Raw genomic sequence first — 27135 nt, 5'->3', positions numbered from 1 at the left:
GTTTCCTTACCTTAGAATATCCCCAGGCGACAGACTGGATCCGGAAAGTTTTGTCGTCCGCAGCACCCCTGCACGTTGGTAGGTGGCATTGTGCAGCTCTGCGTCTGTCGCTGGCATCTTAAGCGCCGAGATGACGTCACAGAGACTACTTAGGCGACACCCATGCGCGCTGACGGTAGTTCTTTCTTTTTCCGCGCCAGCAAGCGCAGATCCGGTTAGAGCACGTATCCTAGTCACTTTTTGACTAACTTTTTGAGACTTTTGTCTCTACTTCTTTTGAGTCTTTGACTCCTGGTGCCACGTAGGGATGCCTGGGTTTAAATCCTGCGGGGCCTGTTGCCGTACGATGTCGGTGGCTGACCCCCATGGCGTCTGTTTCTACTGTCTGGAGCGCGACCATGACTCCTGGTCATGTTTCGACTGTCTGACCATGGCTCCGAAGACTTTGCGGGAGCGGTCCCGAAAGCTGCTGGAGGCCCTGCATTTGTCTTCGCGCCGTTCGAGGTCCAGGGGTCGCTTGAGGGACTGATAGCAGAGCCATCATCATCGCTCCTCGGGGTCAAAGTCTTCACCCACGAAATCGAGTAAGAGACGTCACAAGAAAAAGTTGAAGAAGCATGTACGCTTTCCAACATCCCCCCCATCGGTCTCTGGACGTGGACTAGGGACAAGGGGTCCTTCCCCCACGACTCTGTTGGAGCCTGAGAGTCCCGTGGCCTACCCGCCCTATCCAGGTCCGTTGGCGACTCAGGCCCAGATGCAAGAGTTTCTTGCCGCCATGGACCGCCTTTTCAGGCCTAGGGCTCCCACCGGGTCGCGCCTTCAGGCCCCGCGGTCCCTATTGAGGGCCCTTGCTTGCCACCGGCTCTGCCGGCGTCGGCTCCGGCCCTGGCACCGCAAGCAGAGTTTCCGGGCAATTTTGGTCCAGCTTGAGACCCTAATTGGGACATGGAGTCGGATCTGCGCCGTCCCCGCCGCCATTCCCGGCGCAGTTGGAGCATTTGTTTTCCCCTGTGCCTCCCCCGCCGCTGCAGCCTGTGACTCGGGACGTGGAGGAGCGGGATGACTGGGAGGAGTCGGAGGACCCTCTTGCACGGCAGTGCGAGTCCGAACATGAGTGAGCGCAGGACTCCGAAGATGCAGGTGGCCTTGACCTCACCTCTGAGCCTTGGTTTGTGTCTCCTCCTGCTATCATGGAGGAAGGTGCCACATACACTGTGGTGCTCCGTAGAGCAGCTGAGGCTCTTGACCTTGATCTGCCTGCTGTTATCCTCAAGACGTGCTTCAGGCTTCAGCCGGCGGCAAGTTCTATGGTACCTCTGCTTCCGTTCAATGAGGCCTTGACGGATGTTTTGATGGGCACCTGGTCTAGACCAGCCACCGGGGTTCCTATGGATAAAAACTTGCCCAGGGGTCATCGCCCGGCACCGGGTGACCCTGCCTTTTTAACAAATCATCCGACCCCGGAGAGCCTGGTCATTCAGGCCTCCACTTCCCAAAGTGCATTCCCTACCGCTATGCCGGATAAGGAATAGAGAAAGCTGGAGCAGTTTGTCAAGAAGTTGTTTTCCTCTGCAAGCCTGGGGCTGCGGTCAGTCAACACCACGTGCCTCTTGGGACGCTGCTCTCACGCTGTGTGGGACATGGTGGTGCAAACTCTGCCCCAGTGCCCAGAGGCGGGTCGGACTGTACTTTCCCAAGCTGTTGCGGAGGGGAAGTATACAGCGAAGTTCGCCATTCGGTGTGGGCTGGACACCGCAGACTCTTTGGGGAGAGTCATCTCCACGACAGTAGCCTTGTGTCGCCATGCCTGGCTGCGGTCCCCAGGGTTTTCGGGGGATGTTCAGAGTTCCCTCATGGACATGCCTTTTGATGGTACTCGCCTGTTTGGCGATAAGGCAGACAGTGCGCCGGAGCGTTTCAAGGACTTTTGGGCTACGGCCAAGTCTTTGGGTCTCTCCACCACACGCCCGGCCACGTCTACCTTTTGTTCCTTTTGTGGCCACTGAAGGGGCACCCCTACACGTTCGTTCAGCCAGAAGCCTGCCCAGAACCAACCTCAGCGTGGGCGTGGTGGCTACCGTGGCGGCACAGGGAGGCCAGCGTGCGGGTCGGTTCCACCTCCGCGCCCGCAGCCTCCGCCTCAAAGCTTTCTTAGTCCAAGCTTTGGGGTGCACCCCACGCCAGTGGGTGGCAGGATTCAACATCACCTCCCCCATTGGCACTCTGTCACTTTGGACAGGTGGGTGCTGCAAATCGTCCGAAGGGGCTAATCCCTCCCCTTCGAATCTGTCCCCTCCCCCCCCCCCCCGCAAACAGCCATGCCTCCTCAGTTTCACTGGATGTCGGGGATCACTTTGCGCTTCTCCAACAGGAAGTCACAGCCTTCTTGGCCAAGGGGGCCATCGGGCGCGTTCCTGGGCCAGAAGAAGGACCTGGTTGTTATTCCCACTACTTTCTGCTCCTCAAGAAGGAAAAATGGGGCCTGCGCCCCATCTTGGACCTCAGGAACGTCAATCGCTTCCTCCGGAAGGAGAAGTTCAAGATATTGACTCTGGCTCAGGTCTTGGCTGCCCTAGACCCCTGAGACTGGATGGTAGTGTTGGACTTGCAGGACGCATATTTTCACATACCCGTCCTGCCGGCCCACCGGCGTTACCTGCGGTTCACGGTAGGCCAGGTGCATTTTCAGTTTGCCGTGCTCCGTTTTGGCCTTACTGGCGCCCCTCGGGTGTTCACGAAAGTGATGGCGGTCTTCCCCTACTTCGACGACTGGTTGTTGAAGGCGGGCTCGCCCCAGGCAGTCGTCACCTGCCTTCAGACTACGGCCGACCTCCTGCATTTGCTAGGGGTTCTACATCAATGTGCTGAAGTCGCACCGGAGTCCCTCTCACAGTCCGGGATATTCAGGATATGATTTCGATCTTTCATCCTCTATCCAGAGTTTCAGTCATGACGACCTTCCGACTCCTGGGCCTGATGGCCTCCTGCATGCAGCTAGTGCAACATGCCAGGTGGCATATGCGGGCTCTGCAGTGGGACCTGAAGTTCCAGGGGGCACAGCATCAGGGCAACCTGTCCAATCATGCCCGGATGTCAGAGGGCGCTGCACGACAGTTGCAGTGGTGGCTCACGAATTGCGATTGGGTAAATGGCAGATCCCTCTCCCTTCCCCAACCTGAGCACACAGTGGTGACGGATGCGTCCCTCCTGGGATAGCGGCCACTTGGGAGAGGCGGAGATCAGAGGCCTTTAGTCTCCGGCGGAGTCTCGGCTCCATATCATTATTTTGGAGCTTCGGGCGATCCGACTTGCACTGAAGGCTTCCTTCCCTCTGTCCGGAGAAGTGTAGTGCAGGTGTTCGCGGACAACACCACCGCCATGTGATACTGCAACAAACAAGGCGGGGTCATGGACCCTTTGTCAGGGGCTCTGCGCCTCTGGACATGGCTGGAACATCAAGGCATTACCTTGGTGGTTCAACACCTGGCAGGTTGTCTGAATGCCAGGGCGGACAAACTCAGCCGCCGGTGCTTGATGGATCACGAATGGCGTCTGAACTCGGACGTGGTGCAAAGTCTCTTTCTGAAGTGGGGAGAGCCTCGGTTAGATCTATTCGCCACCGAAGAGAACACGCAATGTCATCAATTCTGCACGTTGGAATTTCCAACGCAGCACTCACTCTGTGACTCTTTTCGGCACGAGTGGAGCTGCAGTCTGTTTTACACCTTTCCTCCTATACCACTTCTGCCCAGAGTGCTGAAGAAGATTCGGCGCGACCGGGCCCAAGTCATCCTTGTGGCTCCAGATTGGGCACGATGATACTGGTATCCCGAGCTACTCAGCATGGCGATCGCTCCCCCGAACCGACTGCCTCTTCGGGAGGATCTTCTGTCGCAGCAGCAGGGTACTGTCCTCCACCCGAACCTGTCGAGCCTCCACCTCCATGCGTGGAGATTGAGCGGAGACAGTTGACAGCTTTCGATCTTCCTCCCGAAGTGTATGATGTCATTCTGGCAGCCAGGCGTCCCTCCACTAAGACTGTATATGCCTGCAGGTGGAACAAATTTGTGGCATGGTGCACAGCAAAGGCTGTGGGTCCCCTTTCTGCCCCTCTTTCTAAGGTCCTTCTGTTCCTACTATCCTTGGCCCAGCAGTGCTCTGCTCTGGGCACTATCAAAGGTTGTCTTTCGGCCATCTCCGCCTTTCTAAGGCTTCCAGATCAGCCTTCTCTCTTTAAGTCCCCGGTTGTTAACCGTTTCCTGAAAGGCATTACACACACGTTTCCTCCCGTGCCTTTCATAATGCCTCAATGGGACTTAAATCTTGTCTTGACCTATCTGATGTGCGCTCCCTTTGAGCCCCTTCATAACTGTCCTTTATGTCTTCTCACTCTAAAGACTGCTTTCCTGGTAGCTATCACCTCTGCCAGAAGAGTGAGTGAGCTCCAGGCTCTTTCTTCTAAACCTCCTTTCCTTTCTGTATATCCGGACAAGGTGGTTTTAAGGACCCGTCCTTCTTTCTGGCGAAAGGTTGTCACGCCCTTCCACATCGGGCAGAACATCACTTTCCTCACCTTCTTTCAAATTCCGCATCCTTCAAAAGAGGAAGAGCGGCTCCACCGTCTGGACCCAAAACGTGCGCTCTCGTTCTATCTGAAGCGCACATAACAGTTCTGTGTGGATGACCAGCTCTTTGGTGGCTATGTGGGCGCCAAAAAAGGTCAGGCCGTGCACAAATGAACCATCTCTCGTTGGGTCGTTCTGTGAATCAAAGCACTCGTTGGCTAAGAAGGAACCTCCTGTGGGGTTGCGTGCCCATTCTACCAGGGCGACGGCAGCCACTACTGCCTTGCGACGCGGCGTTCCCTTGCGGGACATTTGTCAGGTAGCTACGTGGGCTTCGCTGCACACGTTTACCAATCATTACTGCCTTGACAGTCAAGTCCGGAGAAACAGCTTCTTTGGCCATTCTGTTCTCCATGACTTTCTGGTGTAATCTTATTCGCAGCCCCACCACTGGGGTTGGTATTGCTGGGGTATCTATTCTAAGGTAAGGAATCTATCACTAACGTGTCTCTTTCAGATGCACAAGTTGCTACTTATGTAATGATATATCTATATATAACATTAGTTAGTGATGGATTCCTTACCGCCCCACCCATCCTCCCCATGCTGTGTACTGATATCTAGGGTCAAGAACATCCCTATCGGGGCCCTAGTTTCATGGCACCAGTGGTCAGTATCTTGCATGGCTCTTCGTTCCTGGCGCGTAAATTCGTGTACAGAACTGAAGTCAGCGCGCATGGGTGGCACCTAGGTAGTCTCTGTGATGCCATCTCGGCGCTTACGACGCCAGCGACGGACACGGAGCCTCACAACAGCACCTACTGATGCTCAGGGGTACTACTGTTGAAAAACTTTCTGGACCCAGTCTGACGCCTGGGGATATTCTAAGGTAAGGAATCTATCACTAACTAATGTGTCTTGCAGATATATCATTACACAAGTAGTAAGTTGTGTATCTACAGCCACAAATATTATGAATGGAGTATGTTACTTACCGTGTAAGCATCTGTTCATAGCATGTAGTGCTGTAGATTCGCATGTCCACTCTCCCCCTATACACGCGGTCTATGCATTTCGTCATACACACAGTTATGACCCACAGCAGCTCATTCCATCTGTAATCTCATCCTGCCCCCGCGCTCACATCGATCTCTCATAGATCCTTTTACCCTGCGCACGCTGTCCCTTTCATACAGGTATTACCCTTGGTAACGATCGCCCCATTTTGGGCCAAATCTAGCCTTCTGGATTAATTCCTACCTTTGTGACACCATCGCGTTCCATCCCTAAGCGCCACCAGCTTGACTACATTCATTGGCTAGTCACTTGTACCAGTGGTAAGTTACCCCGAGAGTGACTACCAACATCACTTGTGTTATAACCTTAATCATTTGATTTTTATTTATTTTAATTTCCATTTTCATGTTTCTTTTCCCCAATTATTCACTGTCCAGAACCCGGCTGGGTTCACTGTGAGTACTTTTACTGCACCTTCACGCACAGGGTTGACACAGCACACCGCACGTGACCCTCACTGTATATAGCAGGTACATATCGCCCCACCCTAATGAGCTGTCTACTTTAGTCACATGGGTATTCCCATAGGTCCAGTCCTTACCTTATCTTTATATTATCCTTCAGATGTCCCCCTACCATTGGTCCTGATGAGACCCTCTATTCACCACAGGGTCGAAACGCCGTCAACGATAAAAAGGAAACCGAACCTTGCAAACAGCACTTATGATTGTGTAAAGTGTCTGTATATCTCTCTTGTACATATTCAGAACGGTCACTTTCCTTGAAAACAATAATTGCACCGAAACCTTGTAAATACAGTCATCAGTAATCACTCAATTGTTCTTTTGGTTCTTCATATATACACTGGGGACACTTTTTGCACTGAAATATTCTTGTAAATGTATATATATCTTGCTTTATTTATATAAATATAATTGCATTATCAGAATTCTTCGCTGTGAGCCTCCTTTTCTCTCTTTGACATCCCATACAACCCTTGTTTATTATTGCTATTATGCTCTAATGTTACCATACAAAGTGATTATACTACTTCACTGGAACCGCTGTTTCCTATATAAAGTCTACACCCTGGTTCCATAGTGAGTAGGGTTCCCTTGTTCTTATATTTCGGCTTGCCCTACCTGTAACGCCCCTAAATTTAGTATTTAGGGGAATTCTGACCCTTTTTCCACAGATCCAGATTACGAAACAAGAAAGAAGATCAAGGAACACGAAGACCTGCCGTGCAGCTGCTAAAAAGAGGAAGACACCAACTGATTTGGCCCCAGCCCTACCGCCCTGTCGATCCTCGAACCTGCTCCTGTTAAACCCCAGCATCTCCAGTGGTCAGCAACCTCAAAAACCCTGGAGGACCTGACTGCCTTGTGACTCTGACTACCTGGGTCTCCCACGAGCAGTATTACTGCTCAAAGGAAGTAACAAGCCCTGGCATCAGCCTAGAACCGCAAACCCTGCACACTCTGCACCCGCCAAGTCTGGCCTGTGCCGGAGTGAATCAAGACCCTGAAGACGTCCCCCCGGCGATTCTGACCTAGAATCCAGTGCCCAAGGACCCTCCTCGATGACCTCGACGACACCTGCAGCCTCAGGACAAAGGACCCCTCCGAGCGCGACCAGCAGGGGGTAAGATTTTGCGACCTCAGAAGACACCCCTGCACCCGGTGCCCCACGGCCCCCTGTGCCCAACTCCTGGGTGCCTACCTATCCTCCAAGATCCCAATTTAACCCTCGAAGTGTTGGTCGCTCCAGACGATCCACCGTCCCCGAGCCTGCAGCCGTTGTTCCCTTTTCAAGATCTCCATTGAATAACATTGAGTGCCCGACGGCTCAAAAGCACTCTGCACCCAGCCGCCCGAGTGCCCCTGGGAATGCAACCTTTGTCCTATCCTACTTCCACCTTTGCCCTGAGCAATTGACTAGGAGCCCAGCTCCCACAGCCGCGTGGCCTGCTAGCCAGCAGCCACCAACCGAAGGCCCCCTGCCGCTCATTGGATAACACTGGGCCTAACTACCTCTGCACCCGTCCGCCCCAGTGCCGCTGAGGGTGTACCACCTGTACTTACCTGACCCTGGGGGACCCCTGAGTCTATGCCCGGAACCTTAACTTCACCAGTCAAGTACTCACCTGAAAACCGATGACTCACTTTCCTGCCATAGGATAACATTGACTGGTTTGACTCGAAATTTCTTCCAAGTGTGAAGTTTTGAAACTTTAAAATATTCATCTTAAATCAGCCGAATACCGAATTTCGGATTACTCGCGTGGGATCAGGAGAGAAGCCAGTACTGTATCTTGTAGCCCAGTACTGAACCGCAAAAGTAATCACAACCGTGTTTGCTAATAATCTAAATCTGTGCCATAGGAAACCATTGACTGTTTTTCTGTGAAAATTCTTCCAAGTGTGAAGTTTTGAAATGTTAAAATATTCATCTAAAATCAGCCGAATATCGAAATTCGAAGTACTCACCTATAATCAGGAGAGAAGACAGTGCTGTACCTTTTAGCCCAGTCCTGAACCGCAAGAGTAATCACAACCGTGCTTACTCGTAATCTAAATTTCATCCATAGGAAACCATTGACTGGTTTTTTTGTGAAATTTCTTCTGTCTACTTTTGAAAGTTACAAATATTCCTTGAAAATCGTACTAACTACTAAAACGTAATTGCTTACCTGTCTTAGGTAGAGACCCCAGTGCTGAACCTAGGAGTCCAGTACTGGATTACAAAAGTAACGAGAAGTACTTTACCTGTGCTTTGAATTTTCTTCCATTGGATAACATTGCTGGTTTTGCACTAAAAAGTTTCGTGTCAACTTTTAAAATACCTTTATATTCTTTAGAAATCATTGCAATAACTAAAACGTTTTTACTAAACTGTTTTCACCTTAGACCCCAGGACTGAATCTAGGGTCCAGTTATGAAGTTACAAAAGTAATCTATAAAGTAATCAACTGCATTTATGTAGAAAAACCCATTGAGCTCAATGTTAAATTGTGTTTAGAATTGTGTTGCCTACTGCAACCATTGTACCTATTGTGCTTATAAAGTTTATTGCCTCTTTGTAAAGTAATTACATGAGAGTACTCATTTCGAGAAAAGTATATTTTGATACCTGTTGGTTGTAAAAATAAAACAACTAGATCTTTGGATATAAAAGCAATTGGCCTAGAGTTCCATCCTTGAGTATATGAAACCTTTTGCTGACTGTGTGCAACAAATGCTTTACACTGTCCTCTGGTACTGCCTTACTGCTCGAATAAGCTACCACTTTAGAGAGTAAGGTATTACCTGACTTTAACCTCTGTTATACCTCTGGGGATTGTGGACTCTATACACACTGTACCTTACTTTGGTCCAGTACATATAGAGTCACTTTCTCACAATACCCCATTCTTTGTTTTAAAAATCCTTTTATTAACTGCGCCTGTAGTATCAGACAGTACAGAATATTGTTCATATAGCATGTGATAGAACGACATTACACCATATAATGTAAGGCTGGATATTGAACTGTTAAAAATCCGGTCCAACCCCACCCCCCATCCCCCTGTATGTATTTTTTTCCAAGGCCCCCAGATCTTTTTCCATTTTTAAGTGCAACCTCTACTCTTATAGATGGTCCCCTCCGCTCTCTGGCACCAGTCCAAATCTTGCAACCACTGGTCCCATTGTGGAGGAGCCTGCGCCCCCCCAGCCACTAGCTATATTTCTTTTTACAACCCCGGCCGCCAGTGCCTGCCAGATCTCATTATATCTGGACCAATCAGTGGCCCCCTTAATCATTAGCAATAACCACCTGGGCTCTAGCGGCACCGGTGAACCCACAACAGTCGCCATTGTGTCTGTGACCTTACTCCAGAAGGGCACTATCTCCAGGCACTCCCATAGTATATGGTAGAAGGAGCTGTTGCCTTGACATCCCCGTGCGCAGAGGGCCGAGTGACTCCTTCCCCAGGCATACAAGTGGGTGCGAGGGTAATATACTTGATGTAGAATTTTCAGCTAATCGGAACCTGGCGCGAATTGCTATCTCGCGTGGGCTTTGCAGGGCATCCTGCCAATCATCATCCTCCAGGGCGCCTATGTCACTTGCCCATCTCTCTCGCAACGGCACTAATGTGCCAGGCATGTTGTTTATGAGTTTGCGATAGATAGTGGAAGTGGGTTTCTCTAAGATTGGGTCGAGGAGCAGCCTATCTTCCATGGGAGAATACTCCAGGATGGACATGCCACACCGCATGTGTGAGCGTTAGACGTGAATGAGACGTAGGTAATGGTAATGTTGTGAATCTTGAAGATCGTACTCTTTTTTTCAGATATTCAAAGGAGCGGGGGACCCCCCGCCCCACCCTTTTCATACGTCCCAAAAGTACTCAATGCCTATTATTTTCAAATCCCCTAAGCCAGTGAGTCTGGTCACTTCTGCCAATTGCGCACCGAGCGGAAGAGGGGTTCTGCCCGTCAGGGAACCCATCCATCTCAGGCACTCTTTTGCCTCCCTCCAACACTGAACCACCGCCCCTGTGTGTGAGGGCCAGTCCTTCCTTGGCTTACGGATATAGAGCACTGACTCGCAGTTTACATCTGGCATTACCAACCGGTCAACTCTGTATGCCGGTACACCTAGTCGTTGACCACCTGTAGCTGAGAGGCCCAATAGTACAATTGTATGTCTGGGAGGGCCAGCCCCCCATCATACACTCCTCTTGTCAGCTTGCACAGCACATTCCTGGGGTTGCCACCATCCCAGAGCAGCATCTGCACTGCCTGGGATATTTGTGTAAACACCCCAGTCGGAATCCGATACGGCGTGTTTTGTAAGATATAAAGGAGTTTAGGCAATGCTAGCATCTTGAAGAATGCCGCTCGTCCCATGAGCGAGAGAGGTAGCATCCGCCAATGACACACATCGGTTACCAGGCGCATCAGTTGGGGCTCCAGATTCTTGGTGTGGAACTCCGCCCTATCCCTGGTGGTATACACCCCCAAGTACTTGAACCGGTCTACAGTGATTGATGCAGAGCACCTGGACGGGATCCGCGGGATAGGACCCAAGAGCGGGTAGATCACAGACTTCGCCCAATTAATAGTGTATCCCGAGTAGCTCCCAATTAGTTCAAAGAGATGCCGCGCCTGCACCATTGACTGGTATGGACTAGCCATGTATAAGACAATATCGTCCGCGTATAAAGAGACACGCTCTTCCCAATCATCATTCAAAGCCAGACCCCAGAATGACCTTTCCCTTCTGATCCAGTAGGCCAGCGGCTCTAGGGCCAAGGCGAACAGGAGGAGGGACAAGGGACATCCCTGTCTCATCCCACCTCGGAGTGGGAAGGCTCTAGACACCGTCCCGTTAAATCTCACTCTCGCCACCAGTTTTTGGGCTAAAACCTAGTCGTTGGAGAACCATAAATAGGTATGGCCATTCGATATTATTGAATGCCATTGAGGTGTCCAGCGCCATCAATGCTGTGTGTGTGTCCCCAACATCTTCTGTCATGTATAGTACGCCATATAGGCGGCGTAGATTATGGCGGGTGCTCCTGCGTGGCATGAATCCCGACTGGTCAACATGCACGAGATCCGGTAAAACCGGGAGCAGCCTATTCGCCAGGGCCCTAGCTAAGACTTTTGCTTCGACATTGATAAGCGAGATTGGTCGGTAAGAAGAGCATTGATCTGCCGGCTTGCTTGCTTTATGGATCACCAAAATTGTGGCTTCCCTCTGATCGGGAGGGACCCTTCCCACCTATCGCGCTTATAGATACATCTTGAGGAGGGGGCCTGTGTTGATGTTCGCCTGCCGCTTGAATATCTCTACTGGGTGCCCATTTGGTCCCTGTGCTCCAGATTGGAGGGAATTGAGGGCCTCCCCTATTCCCTGTCCCGTAAAGTCTGCCTCTAGTTGATCTCTTTGTTCCTGAGACAGTGTAGGCAACGTGAAGTCCTTCAGGAACTCCGCACAATCTTGTTCCGTCTTGGTGCAGACCGGGGTGTAGACCCCCTCAAAGTGGGACACAAACGCTTCCGCTATATCCATGCTATTGGATGCTAATGAGCCTGTCTTGTCTCGTACCTTCGCCACCCAGGAACGCTCCCTGTCAAGCCACTCTAGGAGCTTCAGAGCTTTATCTCCTACATCGTAAATCCAGTGTTGTGTGGCAAGGGAGTAGACCCGCGCCTCACTCTCAGCCAGTAACCGGAGTTCCTTCTGGTTAAGGGCCAATGTATGGCGGCAATCATTTGCGGATGCAGCACCGGTGCCTTGCTCAAGGTCTTCTAGCTCCTGTTCTAACTGCCTAATCTGTAGGGACTCCTCTTTTTTTTGGCCCCAATTAGGGCCTGGACCTGTCCTCTCAGGACTGTCTTGTATGCTTCCCATAATATGAGGTGGGACTCAACAGATCCCCGGTTCTCTTCGAGGTACAGCTGCCAATACCCCATTCATCACTGTGAAAACTAGGGTAACCTGCAGTTTCAATGTTGTCAGGCAGGTCATGCATTATTTTAATCTCACGTGTCTAAGCCTGGACAGCCAGAATAAAGAAATAAAAATTTTGTCCACTATGGCACTCAGAATAATTGTTTACTTTTTTTTTTCTTCAAGTAATGGTATGACACTCTGTTATTTTTCATACCATTCGGGACCTCCTTTATTCCAGGAAGTGTCATTTATAACTGCTGTGATTTCATGTATGTAGTTCTGAATCCCACAAATGCTACTTCAGAATCCTTTTTTGAGCAAGGAACTCACTGTTGTGGTGGTCAGGGTTTATGAATCCTTCAGCTTGCAGAATCCCAGTTGGGCCACTCATTGGATTTCAGTGATCTCAAACCCCATCTCAGTTGTGCTGCTCAGGATCTTAGTTCTGCTAGACTTTTAGATATGTCAACACCCATTATATAATGTATATCCCCATTACCTATGAACCCACTGCCACAATCACAGTTCTTAAAATAGTTTAATTAGACTGTTCTACTGTTGGGAGTACACTGTGTGGATCTCACTCTCCAGCTGTGTACCGGGAAAGCAACAAAATCATTGTGGATCCATTGGCCAGTGGTGTCTTGATTCGTGGCTACTGGTCAGAAAAATTATAAGCTTCTACACAGCACATAATGAAAGCAAGACATTCATAGAAAATGCTTCATAAGCGACTTTCATCCCAGCATGTGTCAGTTGGACAAATCCAAGCACACATACATGAGCACAGGCGACAGGGTGCACAAGAATTTCTATTGATTTGAACTCTGATCTATTTCAAACCAATTTCTATATGGAACAATTCTATTTATTGAAGCCTGTAAATCTTATTCTCTTGTAGGGGACTTCCGTGTATAGTCATAAGCCTGTGAATAGTCCCGCCCACGTGCTGGGACCCCGGAGCACTTCATTAGATACATCTTCTTAAGTTGTCATCTTTGCTTTTCTTCTGAAAGGCCTATGTAGACACTTAAGAGATAGAAAGACAATAATGCAGCCTAACTAACTAGGCTACACTTACCATTACTTCATTCTGAAGTGAAAAAAGGTAGCCAGTACTTTTAAAATGTTTCAATTTTTGGAGTTTAATACATAAAATACACCTCCCCTCCACGAAACCTCTTTTTTCATGATAGAGATGAAAAGTTTGTATAGAGAAGCCCCCCGTAGGCTGCCATTATATTTCTGAAAATGGATACAGTGCCTGCAAGAGTCTCCAGAGACCACCAGTATCCCATGATGCACAGCTAGTGGCAGTTACTTCAATTCTTGTTTCCGGCTCCTGTTAACAGGACCTTGGAACATTCAGCTATACCTCATTTGGTGGTTTTCATCAAAGATCACTCCAGAATTTACCTTTTAACAACTTCACTCAACGTTTTTGGTCTTTCTCTACCTTTTGTTGTCTTTTTCTGACATATTTTACACAGTTTATTAGTCAAAATGCCTTCCCTTTTTGACAAGTGTCCTGACTGTGGAAGAAAAAAGGCCAAATCTGATTCACAGAGTGTGTATTCTGTGTGTTCCTGTTTCACATGTTCCTGAGACATGTTCCATCTGTAAAAACTTTCTCCCACGGACCCTGCTTGACAGGGAGAAGATTCGACTACAAGGTGCTGAGGAGCGAAGAAAACACCAAGCAACATCCACAGATGGGACTTCTTGGCAAAGAGAGGGTCAGTCCTTTACCAAAACCCTGTCTTCACGACGTTGAGGGCTGATATGGCGACGATATGTTCACCGTCGACTCAGGGCCTAAGTTGAAGCGGCGTCGAGGCTCCACGTTGAGGAGAAGAGCGGCGAGACCTCTCGTTCTCCCTCACTGCAGAGATCGCCGTCAAAGACGTTGTCTCCTCGGTCAACATCGACACACCAGCGCCGATCGATGTTGACTAGCCACCAACAATCGGCGTCGACGCAACACCACGGATCGCTGTCGGAGAGGCACCACCGATCGCCGTTGAAGATGCATCGATGATCGCTGTCAAAGTCACCGATGGTAGACGTCGAAGAGTTTTCGACGTTGAAGAGTTACTGGCCTTCTACGCCGAGACACCACCGGTCGCAGACGCGTTCAACCATGAGCCTATTGACGTCGAGAGGGAGTTCACGGTCCAGGCGATGTCGAAGATCGCCGTTGACCAGTAGATCGAGGGGGAGATCTGGGAATTAATCTTTGGCTCTTTCTTCTCTTCAATCAGCTTGAAAAAGGAGGAAGTTGATTTATTCCTCGGATTCTGAGTACTCTCGTAAATATTCTCCTACGAGGACTCCACCTCATTCTGATCCTCCTGGACCAGCGGAACTTCCACCGCCTCTTCCTCCCCTGCCTCCTCCTCTGCCACTACCTCCTCCAACGCCTCCACCTCCTCCAACGCCTCCACCTCCTCCAACGCCTCCACCTCCTCCAACACCTCCCCCTTCACTGCCTCCTCCACTTCCTCCTCCTCCTCCTCCTCCGGGCCTTGCTGCTCCTCTGTCCACGATTCCTGCTGTGCCCAGAAGACGGAGGTCTAGGTCTCGTGCGAAGGATCGATCTCGCAGCCACCGACGTTCGTCCACACACTCATCACCGACATAGTTATGAGAGATCTCGCTCCCGGCACACCAGAGACACATTCTCCACAAGTACTTGGAGATATTCGCCCACACTGTCAGACTCCCCGCCTCAAAGGGTGTCTCTGATTGACGACATTACCAACTTCCAAGAGGTTCTACTACGAAGGGCGTCCAAACTAAATATTCCATTGTCCATCCCTGTGCCATCAACTTCAGTTATCTTCAAAAGGCTCTAACAGAGACAAGCTTTCTCGTCCCTTGCTCCCTCCGGTGGCAAGTTATTTGAACAGGCAATGGAATTGCTTTTAACACCTTCTCCCATCTAATCCGCTCCTTCCAGGCTGCAGAATAAAATACCGCCCTCCTGAGCAAGATCCCACATTCCTTCAGACGGACCCCACGCCAGACTCTGTTATTGTTGTGACAGCTAAGAAGAAACACGCTACAGCTCCGACGTCAACAGTACCGCCTGGTAAGGGAAGCCGTAAAGTAGACTCGGTGGGGAGGAAGGTATGTAAAACGCCAGACAACACCATGAAGGCTGCTAGTGCTACAGCCCTGCTGGGCAGGCATGACCGTTCCCTTTGGGAATCCCTTCAACAGTTCGCGGACATCCTGCCAAGGGATAAGAGGGAGGACTTTACAGAGATATTGAATGAAGGACTTATGGTGTCCAACCAAGTAATAAGTGCAGCGGCGAACACATCACTCCTGTCGGCACAAGGCTATTGTCATGGAGTTGCTCTCTGGAGACCTTCCTGGCTGCGCCTTACCTCGCTTAAGCCTGAGGCTCAATAGCGGATTATGAATTTACACGTTTCTGGCACTATCCTCTTTGGCTTTCATGCGGATGAGGAGATTGCCTGCATGAAGGTGGAAATGGAGACCTTGAAAGCAGTAGGACTTGAAAAACCGAAGGAACAACGCAAAACTTTCCACTGTTTCCAGAGACATTACCCTTGACAGAGGTTCCAGAGATACCAAGGCCATCAGACAAATCAGCAACAATCTTTATCAGAGGCCGTTCCAGAAATGTCAACCATGGGGACTAGGAGGCCAGCAACCTGCACAAGGGAATAAGGCGCCTGCTGGGTCTAAGCCAGAATGATGTAATGGCCAGTGTAGCCTAGTTAGTTAGGCTGCATTATTGTCTTTCTATTTCTTAAGTGTCTACACAGGCCTTTCTGAAGAAAGTCGAAAGATGACAACTTAAGAAGATCTAATGAAGTGCTCCGGGGTCCCCGCACGTGGGTGGGACAATTCACATGCTTATGACTTATCACTGAAATACCCCTACAAGAGAACTGGATTTACAGGTAAGAAACTATTCCTTACACAGCTATTCACCTACAACCAGTGGCCGGCATCGAGAAAGGATATACGACATTTGGAACACAGCTATTTGCCTACAACGCTGAGGCCGGCAGCAATAGTCTGCAATTTTATAACAGGAAAAGAAACAACACCCACATCACACTCCCACCCCCCTGCCCCATACATATCATTTGTCCAGGACCCATACTATAGGGAGCAATGAAGGAGAGTTGCATCGGTAATTAACTTTTAGCCTACCACTGAGTTCCGTGGGGGATCAGGCGGAGTAACCATAGATAAGTCAGACATGTTAGCTCTCTGAATTCAGAGGAGAGAATCCGGATAAAGAGAGCACAGATATCCAACTAGGAAGCGCTACTGAAATCAACAGACATGGACACCCTTTCCAGCCCAAGGATGAGAACCACAATTTATGCAACCGTGAAGTATGATCAGGAATTTTCTAAGTCCCCCAAAGTGATTAGATTACGTGCGATGCTGCTCCCAGTGCCAATCCCATTTGTCTGCTGCGTTTGGAGCATATAGGGTAGGTCAAGGGATTAGACAGCCCTAGAATAGTGTATGCAGGGTACCTAGGAATGGAGGTGTTAAAAGCTGTGTCAACGTCATTTAATACCTGGTCCAAAAATCAGGAGAGTTTGACACAGTGCCATAGGAGATGAAGGAGAGACCCAGTGAGCCCTCATCCATGGCAGCATTCCTTGGAGCGCCCGGGTTCCAACTGTGAAGATGTGCTGGTGTTAGATAGAAATAGGAGACTATCTTATAAGCTGTCTCTGTGCTAGCCATGGTATAAACTGTGTGATGAGCTCTAAAAAATGTCCTCTCATTCTTTGATGGTTAGGGCCTGTCCTAACTTTTCCTCCCAGCATACCTGTCCTTTGCTCTTTATCATGGTACTCTCTCCTAGACAGGTGAGCACATCATTAATTGATGTCTATCTCGAAGGGGATCATGGATCATGATGCCCCTCTATTATACCCGGATGATGTCATCTAGTGTCACAACTGTAAATATAGGATCTGAAAGAGACACGTTAGTGATAGATTCCTTACCTTAGAATATCCCCAGGCGTCCTGTGTCTCAGAGTCCGTCACTGGTGTCGTAAGTGCTGAGATGACTTCACGGAGAGTACTTAGGCGCCACCCATGCGCGCTGACGTCAGTTCTTTCTTTTTCTGTGCCAGCATGCGCAGATCTGAATTAAGCAAGTACCTTAGTCACTTTTTGACTACTTTTTTGAGACTTTTGTCCCCCCCCCTTTTTTTCTCTTGGTGCACGTAGGGATGCCTGGCTTTAAGTCATGTGGGGCCTGCCGCTGTAATATGTCGGTGGCGGACCCCCACAATGTTTGCCTCTACTGCCTGGAGACTGGTCACTCCCTTCCAGACCATCACTTTGCCCACCTTCTTTCCGCCTCCGCATCCTTCAAAAGAGAGAGAGGCTCCACCGTCTGGACCCAAGACGTGCGCTCTCGTTCTATCTGAAGTGCACACAGCAGTTCCGGGTGTATGACCAGCTCTTTTTTTACTACGTGGGCACCAAAAAAGGTCGGGCCATGCACAAGCGGACCATCTCTCGGTGGGTCGTTCTGTGCATCAAGGCCTGTTACTCGTTGGCTAAGAAGGAGCCTCCTGTGGGGCTGCGTGCCCATTCCAACAGGGCAACGGCAGCCACTTCTTCCTTGGGACGCGGCGTTCCCTTGCAGGACATTTGTCAGGCAGCTACATGGGCCTCGCTGCACACGTTTACCAAGCATTACTGCCTTGACAGTCAAGTCCAGAGGGACGGCTTCTTTGGCCGTTCTGTGCTTCGTGACTTTCTGGTGTTATCCAGTATTTGGGTGTCTTTCATAGATTCACATGCCTGAATCATTCCCCGTCGTCGAGACGGGAGCCTCCGGTACATAAAAAAGTAATGTCCTAAGACATACATAAAGAGATTAGGTCTAAGGGACTCACCTTAGTGACCTATCTAGGTCCTTATGCAGGAAGGACCAAATAGAGTAGGCTCCAGGGTCCCACCTTGGTAGCCTATCTGTGTCCTTTTGTAAAAAAGGACCAAAGTAAAAGGAACAACCAATCGGCTACTACCTCCCTCTAGAACCTTCCTGTGAGGAGCCTCAGTCTCTCAGATTTTCTACCGCACGTTGTGCTAGGGAGTCTCCACCTGAGTTCTCCTCAGGAATCTTGGATTTTCATCTAAACTTTACAGTTTTTCGACTTTCTTTGCTATGGCTGATAGCAAAAAGAGAGGACTTTTTCGACCCTGTGCCTCCTGTGGCAAGTTGAGGCTTCACGTGGACGACGAACATGAGACCTGCCTATACTGTCTCTATCCTCACCACCAGTCCATAGACTGCAGGATTTGCCGTAAATTCTCCCACAAGACCCAGAAAGACCGGGAAGGGAGACTTCTAATATGGCTGAACAGGCTTAAGGACAAACCAGAAGGCGACTTGGTTTCTGAAGGTGAGAGCATGTCTGGCGCCTCACAGTTTTCCTTGAAGAGGCCTAGGGCTTCCTCGCCTGGCCCCTCAGACACCCCTCCTAAGAAGTCCAAAAGGTCTTCAGAGGGCAAGCCTGCCGTGTCTAGCAAGGACCTTCCTGTCTCCAGGAAGCAGCCACTGCTTATTACGACGACGGCGACATCGACGACCACCTCATCGCTGAAAACCGTCTCTAAGTCGACGACGACAGTGTCGACGACGACGGCATCGTCGGCGTCTTCCTCGTCGATGAGAATAACACCCTCATCGTCGACGGGTAGACCGCTTTCATCCTCCGCTCCGTCGATGACTAGGAGCACGCCGTCGACGACACGACCGTCGACGAAGACGCCGACACCGTCGACGAAAGCCACACCGTCGACGAAGCCCCCACCGTCGACGAAGAGCACTCCGTCGACGACGGTGCCGACGACGAAGCAGTCGACGGCGGAAAAGTTATCAAAGGCAAAATCACCGTCGACGAGAGCGTCGTCGACGGACATACCGTCGACGAAGACTAAAGTTCAACCAATGACGGAGAGCTCCTTGATGAAGCCATCGTCACAGGCGTCAACGGCGACTGGTGCCTGGAAGGAGTCTGAGCTCCTATCACATGCTATGGACGCCCACACATCCCATGTTACCATCAGAATTACCAAAAAAACGATTACACCGGAAATGACATCACCTAGTAAAGTCCAGCAGCTAACGCCATCCTGCTTCTTACAGGACCAAGACATGGAGGAGGAAATGTTTACCCAGGCCACTAGCCCTTCAGACCTGATTGTCAAGTGCCAGAGTACTGACGAAGAGCAGGAGGTTGAAGAACCTGTGAATCCAGTTGTAAATACCCAGGTTCACACTCAAGTGACTCCAATGGTGTGCCTGCCAGCCTCCTTAGTTTCAGACTTGCGTTTCCTCATTCAGGACTACAAAGAGCGGTTTCCACAAAAGGCCACTCCTGTTGTTCCGCCAACCCCGCAGCCAGCTGTGTCCGTTCCTGCGCCCGTGCCACGGCATAAGCCCCCTCCACTGGTTCTTCCTAGGACACAGGACCCAGCACAAGACCCCATCTCCGATGATGAGGGAAGGGAACATGAAGAAGGGGAAGTCCGAGACGATGATACAGACGTGGACGCTGACCAAGACTACGTCACTCACTCTCCAGCCTCTACGGAGCAACAATCCTCGGAGTCTCCGCCCGCAGACATTGGAGGTTTTCATAACCTCATGGAAAGGGCAGCCAAAAGGTTCCATATGTCCATGGAAACACAGGAAACTGACTGTTTCCTCTATGATTTTAAGGAACCAACAAAGAAAACAACAAGATCGATCCCGATCATTGATTACCTACTAAAACAGGGCAAACAACTCATGCAGTCTCCAGCTTCCCTGCAGGTAGTAGTACCCAGACTGGACAAAAAATATAAAGCTACGTCGTCGGCTCCAGCATGCCTCACGGGTCACCCCAAGGCGGACTGTGTGGTCACCCAGGCGGCGCAGAAGAATTCGCGCAACCCTGCATCCCCTTTATCAACACCACCCGATAAAGAAGGCAGGAAGCTGGATGCCGTCGGAAAGCGTTTTTCCACTACGTCTGCGACGACGGTGAAGATCGCCAACTCCATTGCCCTTCTCGGACGTTACAACCGTCAACTCTGGGCGGACATCGCGCCCTACCTTGCTGACCTTCCAGAAGATCTGAAAGCGGAGGCACACTCGCTCCTCCTCGAAGGCCAAACTTCGGCTTCCGAACTGATCGACTGTGCCATTGACGTGGCCATGACTGGCTTCAGACAGTTGGCAGGCGCCGCTGTCCTAAGACGCCAAGGCTGGCTTAAGGCCACCTCTTTCAGACAGGAGATCCAAACCAAAATACTTGATATGCCTTATGACGGCGATCATCTTTTCGGCGAGAAGATTGACAAAGCCCTCACCGCAATCAAGAAGGACACCGACACAGCCAGAGCCCTAGGTACTCTACAATCTCGCAATCAGTCCTTTCGTACCAACAGAGGAAGAGGACAATCCTCCTGTAGGGGTTCTTATCAAAACAAGTCCTCCTACTCATACTCACAGGGCAAGACGCAGTTTCAACAGCGCCAAAATCAGTCGGGACGTCAGACCTCCTTCAACAAATCGTCCTACAGAGGAAAAGGACAGAAAAGACCCGCAGGCAATCACCAATGACTCTATCAATTGGCCAGCCCCTCCACCATCACATTCTTTACGACTTGGAGGAAAACTTTCCTTTTACCTACAAAATTGGCGGCAAATAACAACGGACCGGTGGGTTCTACAACTTCTTCAATTCGGCCACTCGCTGGAATTCCTCTCAAATCCCCCACAGACACCACCTGTCAAGCGCCCTCACAGACACCTATGGCTGCTTCTCCAAGAACTAGCTTCCATGCTTCAGAAGGGCGCAATAGAAAAAGTTCCACACGCCCAAAAGGGGGAGGGATTCTATTCCCACTTCTTCCTAATTCACAAAAAGGGAAAGAAATGGCGACCAATCCTCGACTTGAGAGCTCTCAATGTGTTCTTAAAGAAACAGTCGTTCCGTATGGTCACGCTACAAGAGATCCTGGGACTTCTGGAAAAAGGCGACTACATGACATCACTAGACCTACAGGACGCCTATTACCACATCCCTATCCTCAAGGGACACAGGAAGTACCTCAGATTTGCAGTCGCAGGTGTACACTACCAATTCCGTGTCCTCCCCTTCGGCCTCAAATGTGCCCCACGGATCTTTACGAAATGCCTTTCTCCTGTCGCAGCCTTTCTTCGCCAGCAGGGACACCAGGTCTTCCCATACCTGGACGACTGGCTGGTAAAGGCTCCGTCGAAAGAAGCCGCAGCCGCATCTTCCAGCGCCTGTCTGCATCTTTTCCGCCGACTAGGCTTGACCCTCAACAAAGAAAAGTCATCTCTAATACCAACCAAAGTCATCACTTTCCTTGGAGCGACCCTGGACACGGAATGCACAAAAGCCTTCCCATCACAGGAGAGAAAATCGAAACTTATCTCCTTGGCCAAGTCAGTGGCATCCAAAAAGACTCTGACCGTCCGTATCTTCAAATCGCTCCTCGGCATGATGTCGTCATGCATTCTGCTCATCCCGCACTCCCGCCTAAAAATGCGTCCCCTTCAGGAAGAACTGACAAAACAGTGGACACAAGCTGCGGGATCCTTCGAGGACCGCATACGAGTCACCCAACCTATGATCATCAATCTACAATGGTGGAGGTCAACCAAACACCTGTCGCAAGGACTGCCGTTCCTGCTTCCGGCGCAACCACATATAATCACCACGGACGCATCCTTGGAAGGCTGAGGTGCAGTCCTGCAAGATCTACAGACCAACGGAAAATGGACGCCACAGGAATCCAAACTCCACATCAACATTCTGGAGCTAAGGGCAGTTTTCCTGGCGCTCCAATCGTTCCTCCCGCGCATCCGAAACTCCCCAGTCAGGACGGACAACACCACGACGATGCACTACCTGAACAAACAGGGAGGGACGCGCTCTCTCTCTCTCTCTCTCGAGAATCTCAGAGAGTTTGGAACTGGCTTCTCCAACATGGCATAACACTCAAAGCCGAATACGTTCCGGGCAAAGACAACGTCCTAGCGGACCCCCTGAGCAGAGAACAGTCTCTATCCCACGAATGGGAGTTGGATGCGGGAGCAATGGACTACATCTTCGCGAAGTGGGGGACACCACAGATAGATCACTTTGCCACCAGGGAGAACGCCAAATGCCCAAGCTTCGCAAGCAGGCTTCCCCAACCAGGAACACTAGGGAATGCATTTTCCATAGCTTGGCAGAACGTGTTTGCTTACGCCTTTCCGCCATTCCCACTGATACCCAGAGTAATCAGGAAGATGAAATCGGAGCCCTGCACCCTGATCCTCATCGCCCCATCCTGGCCGAGGCAGCACTGGTACACGGAAATACATCGTCTATCTATCCATCCGCCTCTTCGCCTACACAGTCGCCCGACCCTGCTCACGATGTCTCAAGGACAGGTTCTCCACCCGAACCTGGGCCCTCTGAAATTGTCAGCCTGGCTCCTGAATACCGCGATTTCAGCCACCTGAACATTCCGCAGGAGTGCAGAGATGTCCTGGCCAACGCTAGAGCTGACAGCACTAAAAAGACCTATACTCTCAAATGGAAACGCTTCTGCGTCTGGTGTGCGAAGGAAGGTCTGCACCCTTTCCATGTCACCCCCCAGCAACTCCTGCCATACCTCCTACACCTGGTGCACTCAGGACTTGCCCATGCGTCCATCAAGGTCCACCTGGCAGCAATTTCTAGGTTCACTCGAACTTCTAGGGGCCCTTCCCTGTGGGCGGACAGGCTCATCAAACAATTCCTAAAGGGCCTTTTTAGGTCCTTCCCTAGACCAAAACCTGTCCCTCCGACATGGCAACTCAACGTAGTTCTTCACCAGTTGATGAAGCATCCCTTCGAGCCTATCCACAAATCGGATATCAAATTCCTGTCGTGGAAGACAGCCCTCCTACTGGCACTAACCTCGGCCAGAAGGGTAGGTGAATTGCAAGCCCTCTCCATCCAGAACCCTTTCTTACAATTCAAAGAGGACAGAGTCATCCTGCGTACTAACCCACGATTCATACCCAAAGTCCCATCGGACTTCCATTTAAATGAGCCCGTGGTTCTTAAATCGTTCTTTCCGAACCCATCTACTCCGGCTGAGAGATCACTGCACTCTTTAGACCTTCAGAGATGCCTCAAATTCTATCTTGACAGAACAAGACAATTCAGGAAATCATCCCAACTCTTTGTCGCATTCAGCAGACCTAGGAAGGGCATGCCCTTAACAAAACAAAGTATATCAAGATGGATCTCTTCAGCTATAACTCTCTGCCATGAGAAGGCGGGGCGACCTCTGGACTCACGGGCCAAAGCCCATTCCACCAGAGCCATGTCTGCGTCTGCAGCACTGTTTGCTGGAGTGCCACTCCAGGATCATCTGTAGAGCGGCGACCAGGAAGTCCCCGCACACCTTCACCAGGCACTACTGCTTGGACGCTGAGCTGACGAAAGACGCAGCAGTGGGCAGAGCTGTGCTTCGCCATCTATTCCAGTGAGGTGAGCCCTCCTACTTCCCACCGTCCTTGACTGGTATGCACATTTCTTTCTTACTAGATACTGCATGCAACTGTTAATGTTGGTTTACAGTCACAAATGTTCCTTATATGCAAACTTATGTATGCTGTACCAACACAGGATGTGCATATTGTATTGCTTGCTACTCTGATTCAGGCATGTGAATCTATGAAAGACACCCAAATACTGGATAAGAAATGCGTTACTTACCTGTAACTGCAGTTATCCAGTATTAGTGTCTTTCATAGATTCACATGCACCCTCCCGCCTCCCCTGGTAGGACTCACCTCTCTCTAACAGGTTTACACCTAACCAACTTGGTGCGTACGAAAATCTGAGAGACTGAGGCTCCTCACAGGAAGGTTCTAGAGGGAGGTAGTAGCTGATTGGTTGTTCCTTTTACTTTGGTCCTTTTTTACAAAAGGACACAGATAGGCTACCAAGGTGGGACCCTGGAGCCTACTCTATTTGGTCCTTCCTGCATAAGGACCTAGATAGGTCACTAAGGTGAGTCCCTTAGACCTAATCTCTTTATGTATGTCTTAGGACATTACTTTTTTATGTACCGGAGGCTCCCGTCTCGACGACGGGGAATGATTCAGGCATGTGAATCTATGAAAGACACTAATACTGGATAACTGCAGTTAGAGGTAAGTAACGCATTTCTTATCTTGTTCGCAGACCCACCACCTGGGTTGGTATTGCTGGGGTATCTATTCTAAGGTAAGGAATCTATCACTGACGTGTCTCTTTCAGATGCACACGTTACTACTTGTTTAGCGATATATCTGTAAGAGACATTAGTTAGTGATAGATTCCTTACCGCCCCACCCATCCTCCCCGTTCTGCTAACTGACTACTAGGGTTAAAGTCATCCCTTTTAGGGTCCTAGTTTTATGCACCAATGGTCAGTATCTTGCATGGCTCCGCATTCCTGACGCGGAAAGTCGTGTACAGAACTGACGTCAGCACGCATGGGTGGCGCCTAAATACTCTCCGTGACATCATCTCGGCACTTACGATGCCAGTGACGGATGCGGAGCCGCAGGACACCACCTACTGACGCGCAGGGGTACTGCTAAGTAAAACTTTCCGGATCCAGTCTGACGCTTGAGGATATTCTAAGGTAAGGAATCTATCACTAATGTCTCTTAAAGATATATTGTTACATAAGTAGTAACTTGTGCTTTAGGTTCAGTGTTTCGACTTCTATTTGTTGGCCTTACATCCTAACCATAATTTCATTTAAATGACACACAAAATAGGCTTAAGTAGTCTCGTGTTTATTTGTTCCATCGTAGACCATAACACCATAAAACAGCATTGTGTGTTGGCAACAATTAACTTTGATTCATTTCTAGTTGTTTGATGTAAAACTGCTTAGGTAATGCGGTTTGTTGAAAAAACAAATGTACAAATTAGGAGCTTGACAGTGCCTGTATACATTGGGCACTACATCAAATGGATCATTTTGTGTCTTTTTAGATGACCAGCAAAAGTAGAAAAAAGCTGCCCCAGCTGAAAATTGGGCAAAACAGCTTTGAAGATATTATGTCCAGAGCATATGAAAGTTTTGATATACAGCTTAGCAGTATGCAGCTTCTCTACAGCAAACATAGTGAGTATACATTTACCCATACTTGTTTAATTTGTGACCTGTCATTTGGTGCAAGGACGCGAAAAAGAAAGATTGGTAATAGATCTGAGTTGAGTCACTAAAATCATACTGTTTTATGCAAACTGTAGTAGCTTCTTGATTTACCAGTTTTATTTATCAAAGCTATAGCTATTAAGCCTTACCCTTTTACATTAGTTTGAGTCATTTTCCTTTATTAATTATTTTTAGTATGTCCAGAGGCAAAGGTTTAATGTTGCTATCTTTTAGTAATTTGGGTGAATATAGTTGGTCTGCTGCCATTTTATTTGGTGTTTTATCAAAATCATTTAATACAATTGGGCTATGTGGAATCAATTAAAGCATCCACTCAACATGTGCTGCTATGTTTTTCAGACAATGCTATGATAATCACATTCATTTTTATTTGTTTTGCATTTCTATTGAGACTAAACAGTACCAAGAGAATCATTACCTATTCAAATATGTTGTTGCTATTTAACAAAAGGCTGTTTTTCTTATTAATACCATTTGACGTACTAGCTATTGTCGGTGAATGGAAAGCTCTATTTTGGAGAGCCCCTTACATTATACTCTTTCTCACTAGGGATCATAGACTAAGATCCCTCTAACTTTGATGTCAAACGTAGAGCCCATGGGCTGGATCTCTGGCAAATTATTAGGTTATGCACATAAGATAAAGTTACTTACAACGAATCTAAATGAACCTGCTTTAATTAATCTGTAGATACTATAAAAATCTAGCATAAAACTGTCTTTAACCCCAACCCTGTTTTACACCCAGTAATTTTTTTATGTATTTAGATTTAACCACTAAGATTCTTTTAATACCACATACTTTGCTATATTAATTTAATGCCTACTGTATCCAATAAAAACCTTTGAAACTATCTTTGAATCTATGAGCTGTCACTGCTGTGGTTGGAAGGACAATTACAAAAACGGTGTGAAATGTTTTCACATTACTCTGTTTAATTGAAAAACTGGTGGCTCATCACCAGTTCTCAACATAATCTCTCATTGATTGGGATGTCCGCTCGCTTACAATTTTAAAGGTTATAATCCTGGTGTCTCAAATTGATCTTTTTTAGCCTATTTTAGAACACAAATGGGAAGAAAGGACAGTTCTTCCAATCTTGCAGCGTTCTTCCTATCCTCTTACTTTGTTTCTGGTGTTAGATGGCACAGATCAAAAATAACTATAGTTACCAGCATATTGCACCCACCACTTTTTTTTTTTGTTAAAGATATTTTTATTGAAAGTACAAGAAGGAAGAAAAAAAAGTAAGAAGAAGATAGAAACACAATAAATGCGACAAGAGCCCTCGCAGGAGCTCACTCTACATGGCAGAGGAGAATGAACATTGCTGAAGAGTGGTCAATGCGGCCACCCTAGCCAGGATGGGTCTCAAAGTTCGCCAGCTAATAATGTTGCCCCAAGGGGGAGTCCATATATAGGCATCTGCTCACAGTGGCGCCAGGCATAAGCCACCCAAGTCGGGGGCTCAGTCGATCAGTCTAATTTGTACCTCCTCATCTCTCCGCCGAAAGAAAACAATGCAGCAAGGTGAAACACAAAAACCCACCCCCCCATAGAGATAGAAGAAACAGAACACCCTCCCCCCCAAACTCCTTCAACCCCCCTACCCCCCTCCCCCCAGTGGTGGCAGCTAAGTAACAGGCACACATCAAAACATCCTCTCACACCTGGAACAAATGGAGTGCACGCACAGTGGGCGGACAGACTGCCGACGGCAGACCCTGAGAAAGGAAGCGGACTAGGGGGCCCCATAGAAAAACGAAGTTTTTGAAATCTCCTCTGAAAACATCCGCCATACGCTCCATACTCAGCAGTTTCCACAACCTCACATACCAGAGGGAAA

General features: G+C 49.1%; 1 protein-coding gene across 4 annotated transcripts in view; it reads left to right on the top strand.

The window, feature by feature from the left end:
* Window positions 1-27135, top strand: part of VPS13A (vacuolar protein sorting 13 homolog A) — a 2146181-nt gene that overhangs the window by 422382 nt on the left and 1696664 nt on the right. For all 4 annotated transcript variants that reach the window (XM_086961343.1, XM_086961342.1, XM_086961345.1 and 1 more), the window contains exon 21: window positions 25102-25234. In XM_086961343.1, coding sequence (XP_086817469.1) covers window positions 25102-25234 — 133 coding nt within the window. The remainder of the gene's footprint in view (window positions 1-25101; window positions 25235-27135) is intronic.

The sequence above is a fragment of the Lissotriton vulgaris genome, chromosome 3_1, assembly GCF_964263255.1.
Source record: "Lissotriton vulgaris chromosome 3_1, aLisVul1.2, whole genome shotgun sequence".
Taxonomy (NCBI): domain Eukaryota; kingdom Metazoa; phylum Chordata; class Amphibia; order Caudata; family Salamandridae; genus Lissotriton; species Lissotriton vulgaris.
This window is presented reverse-complemented; position numbering and strand designations above follow the sequence as displayed.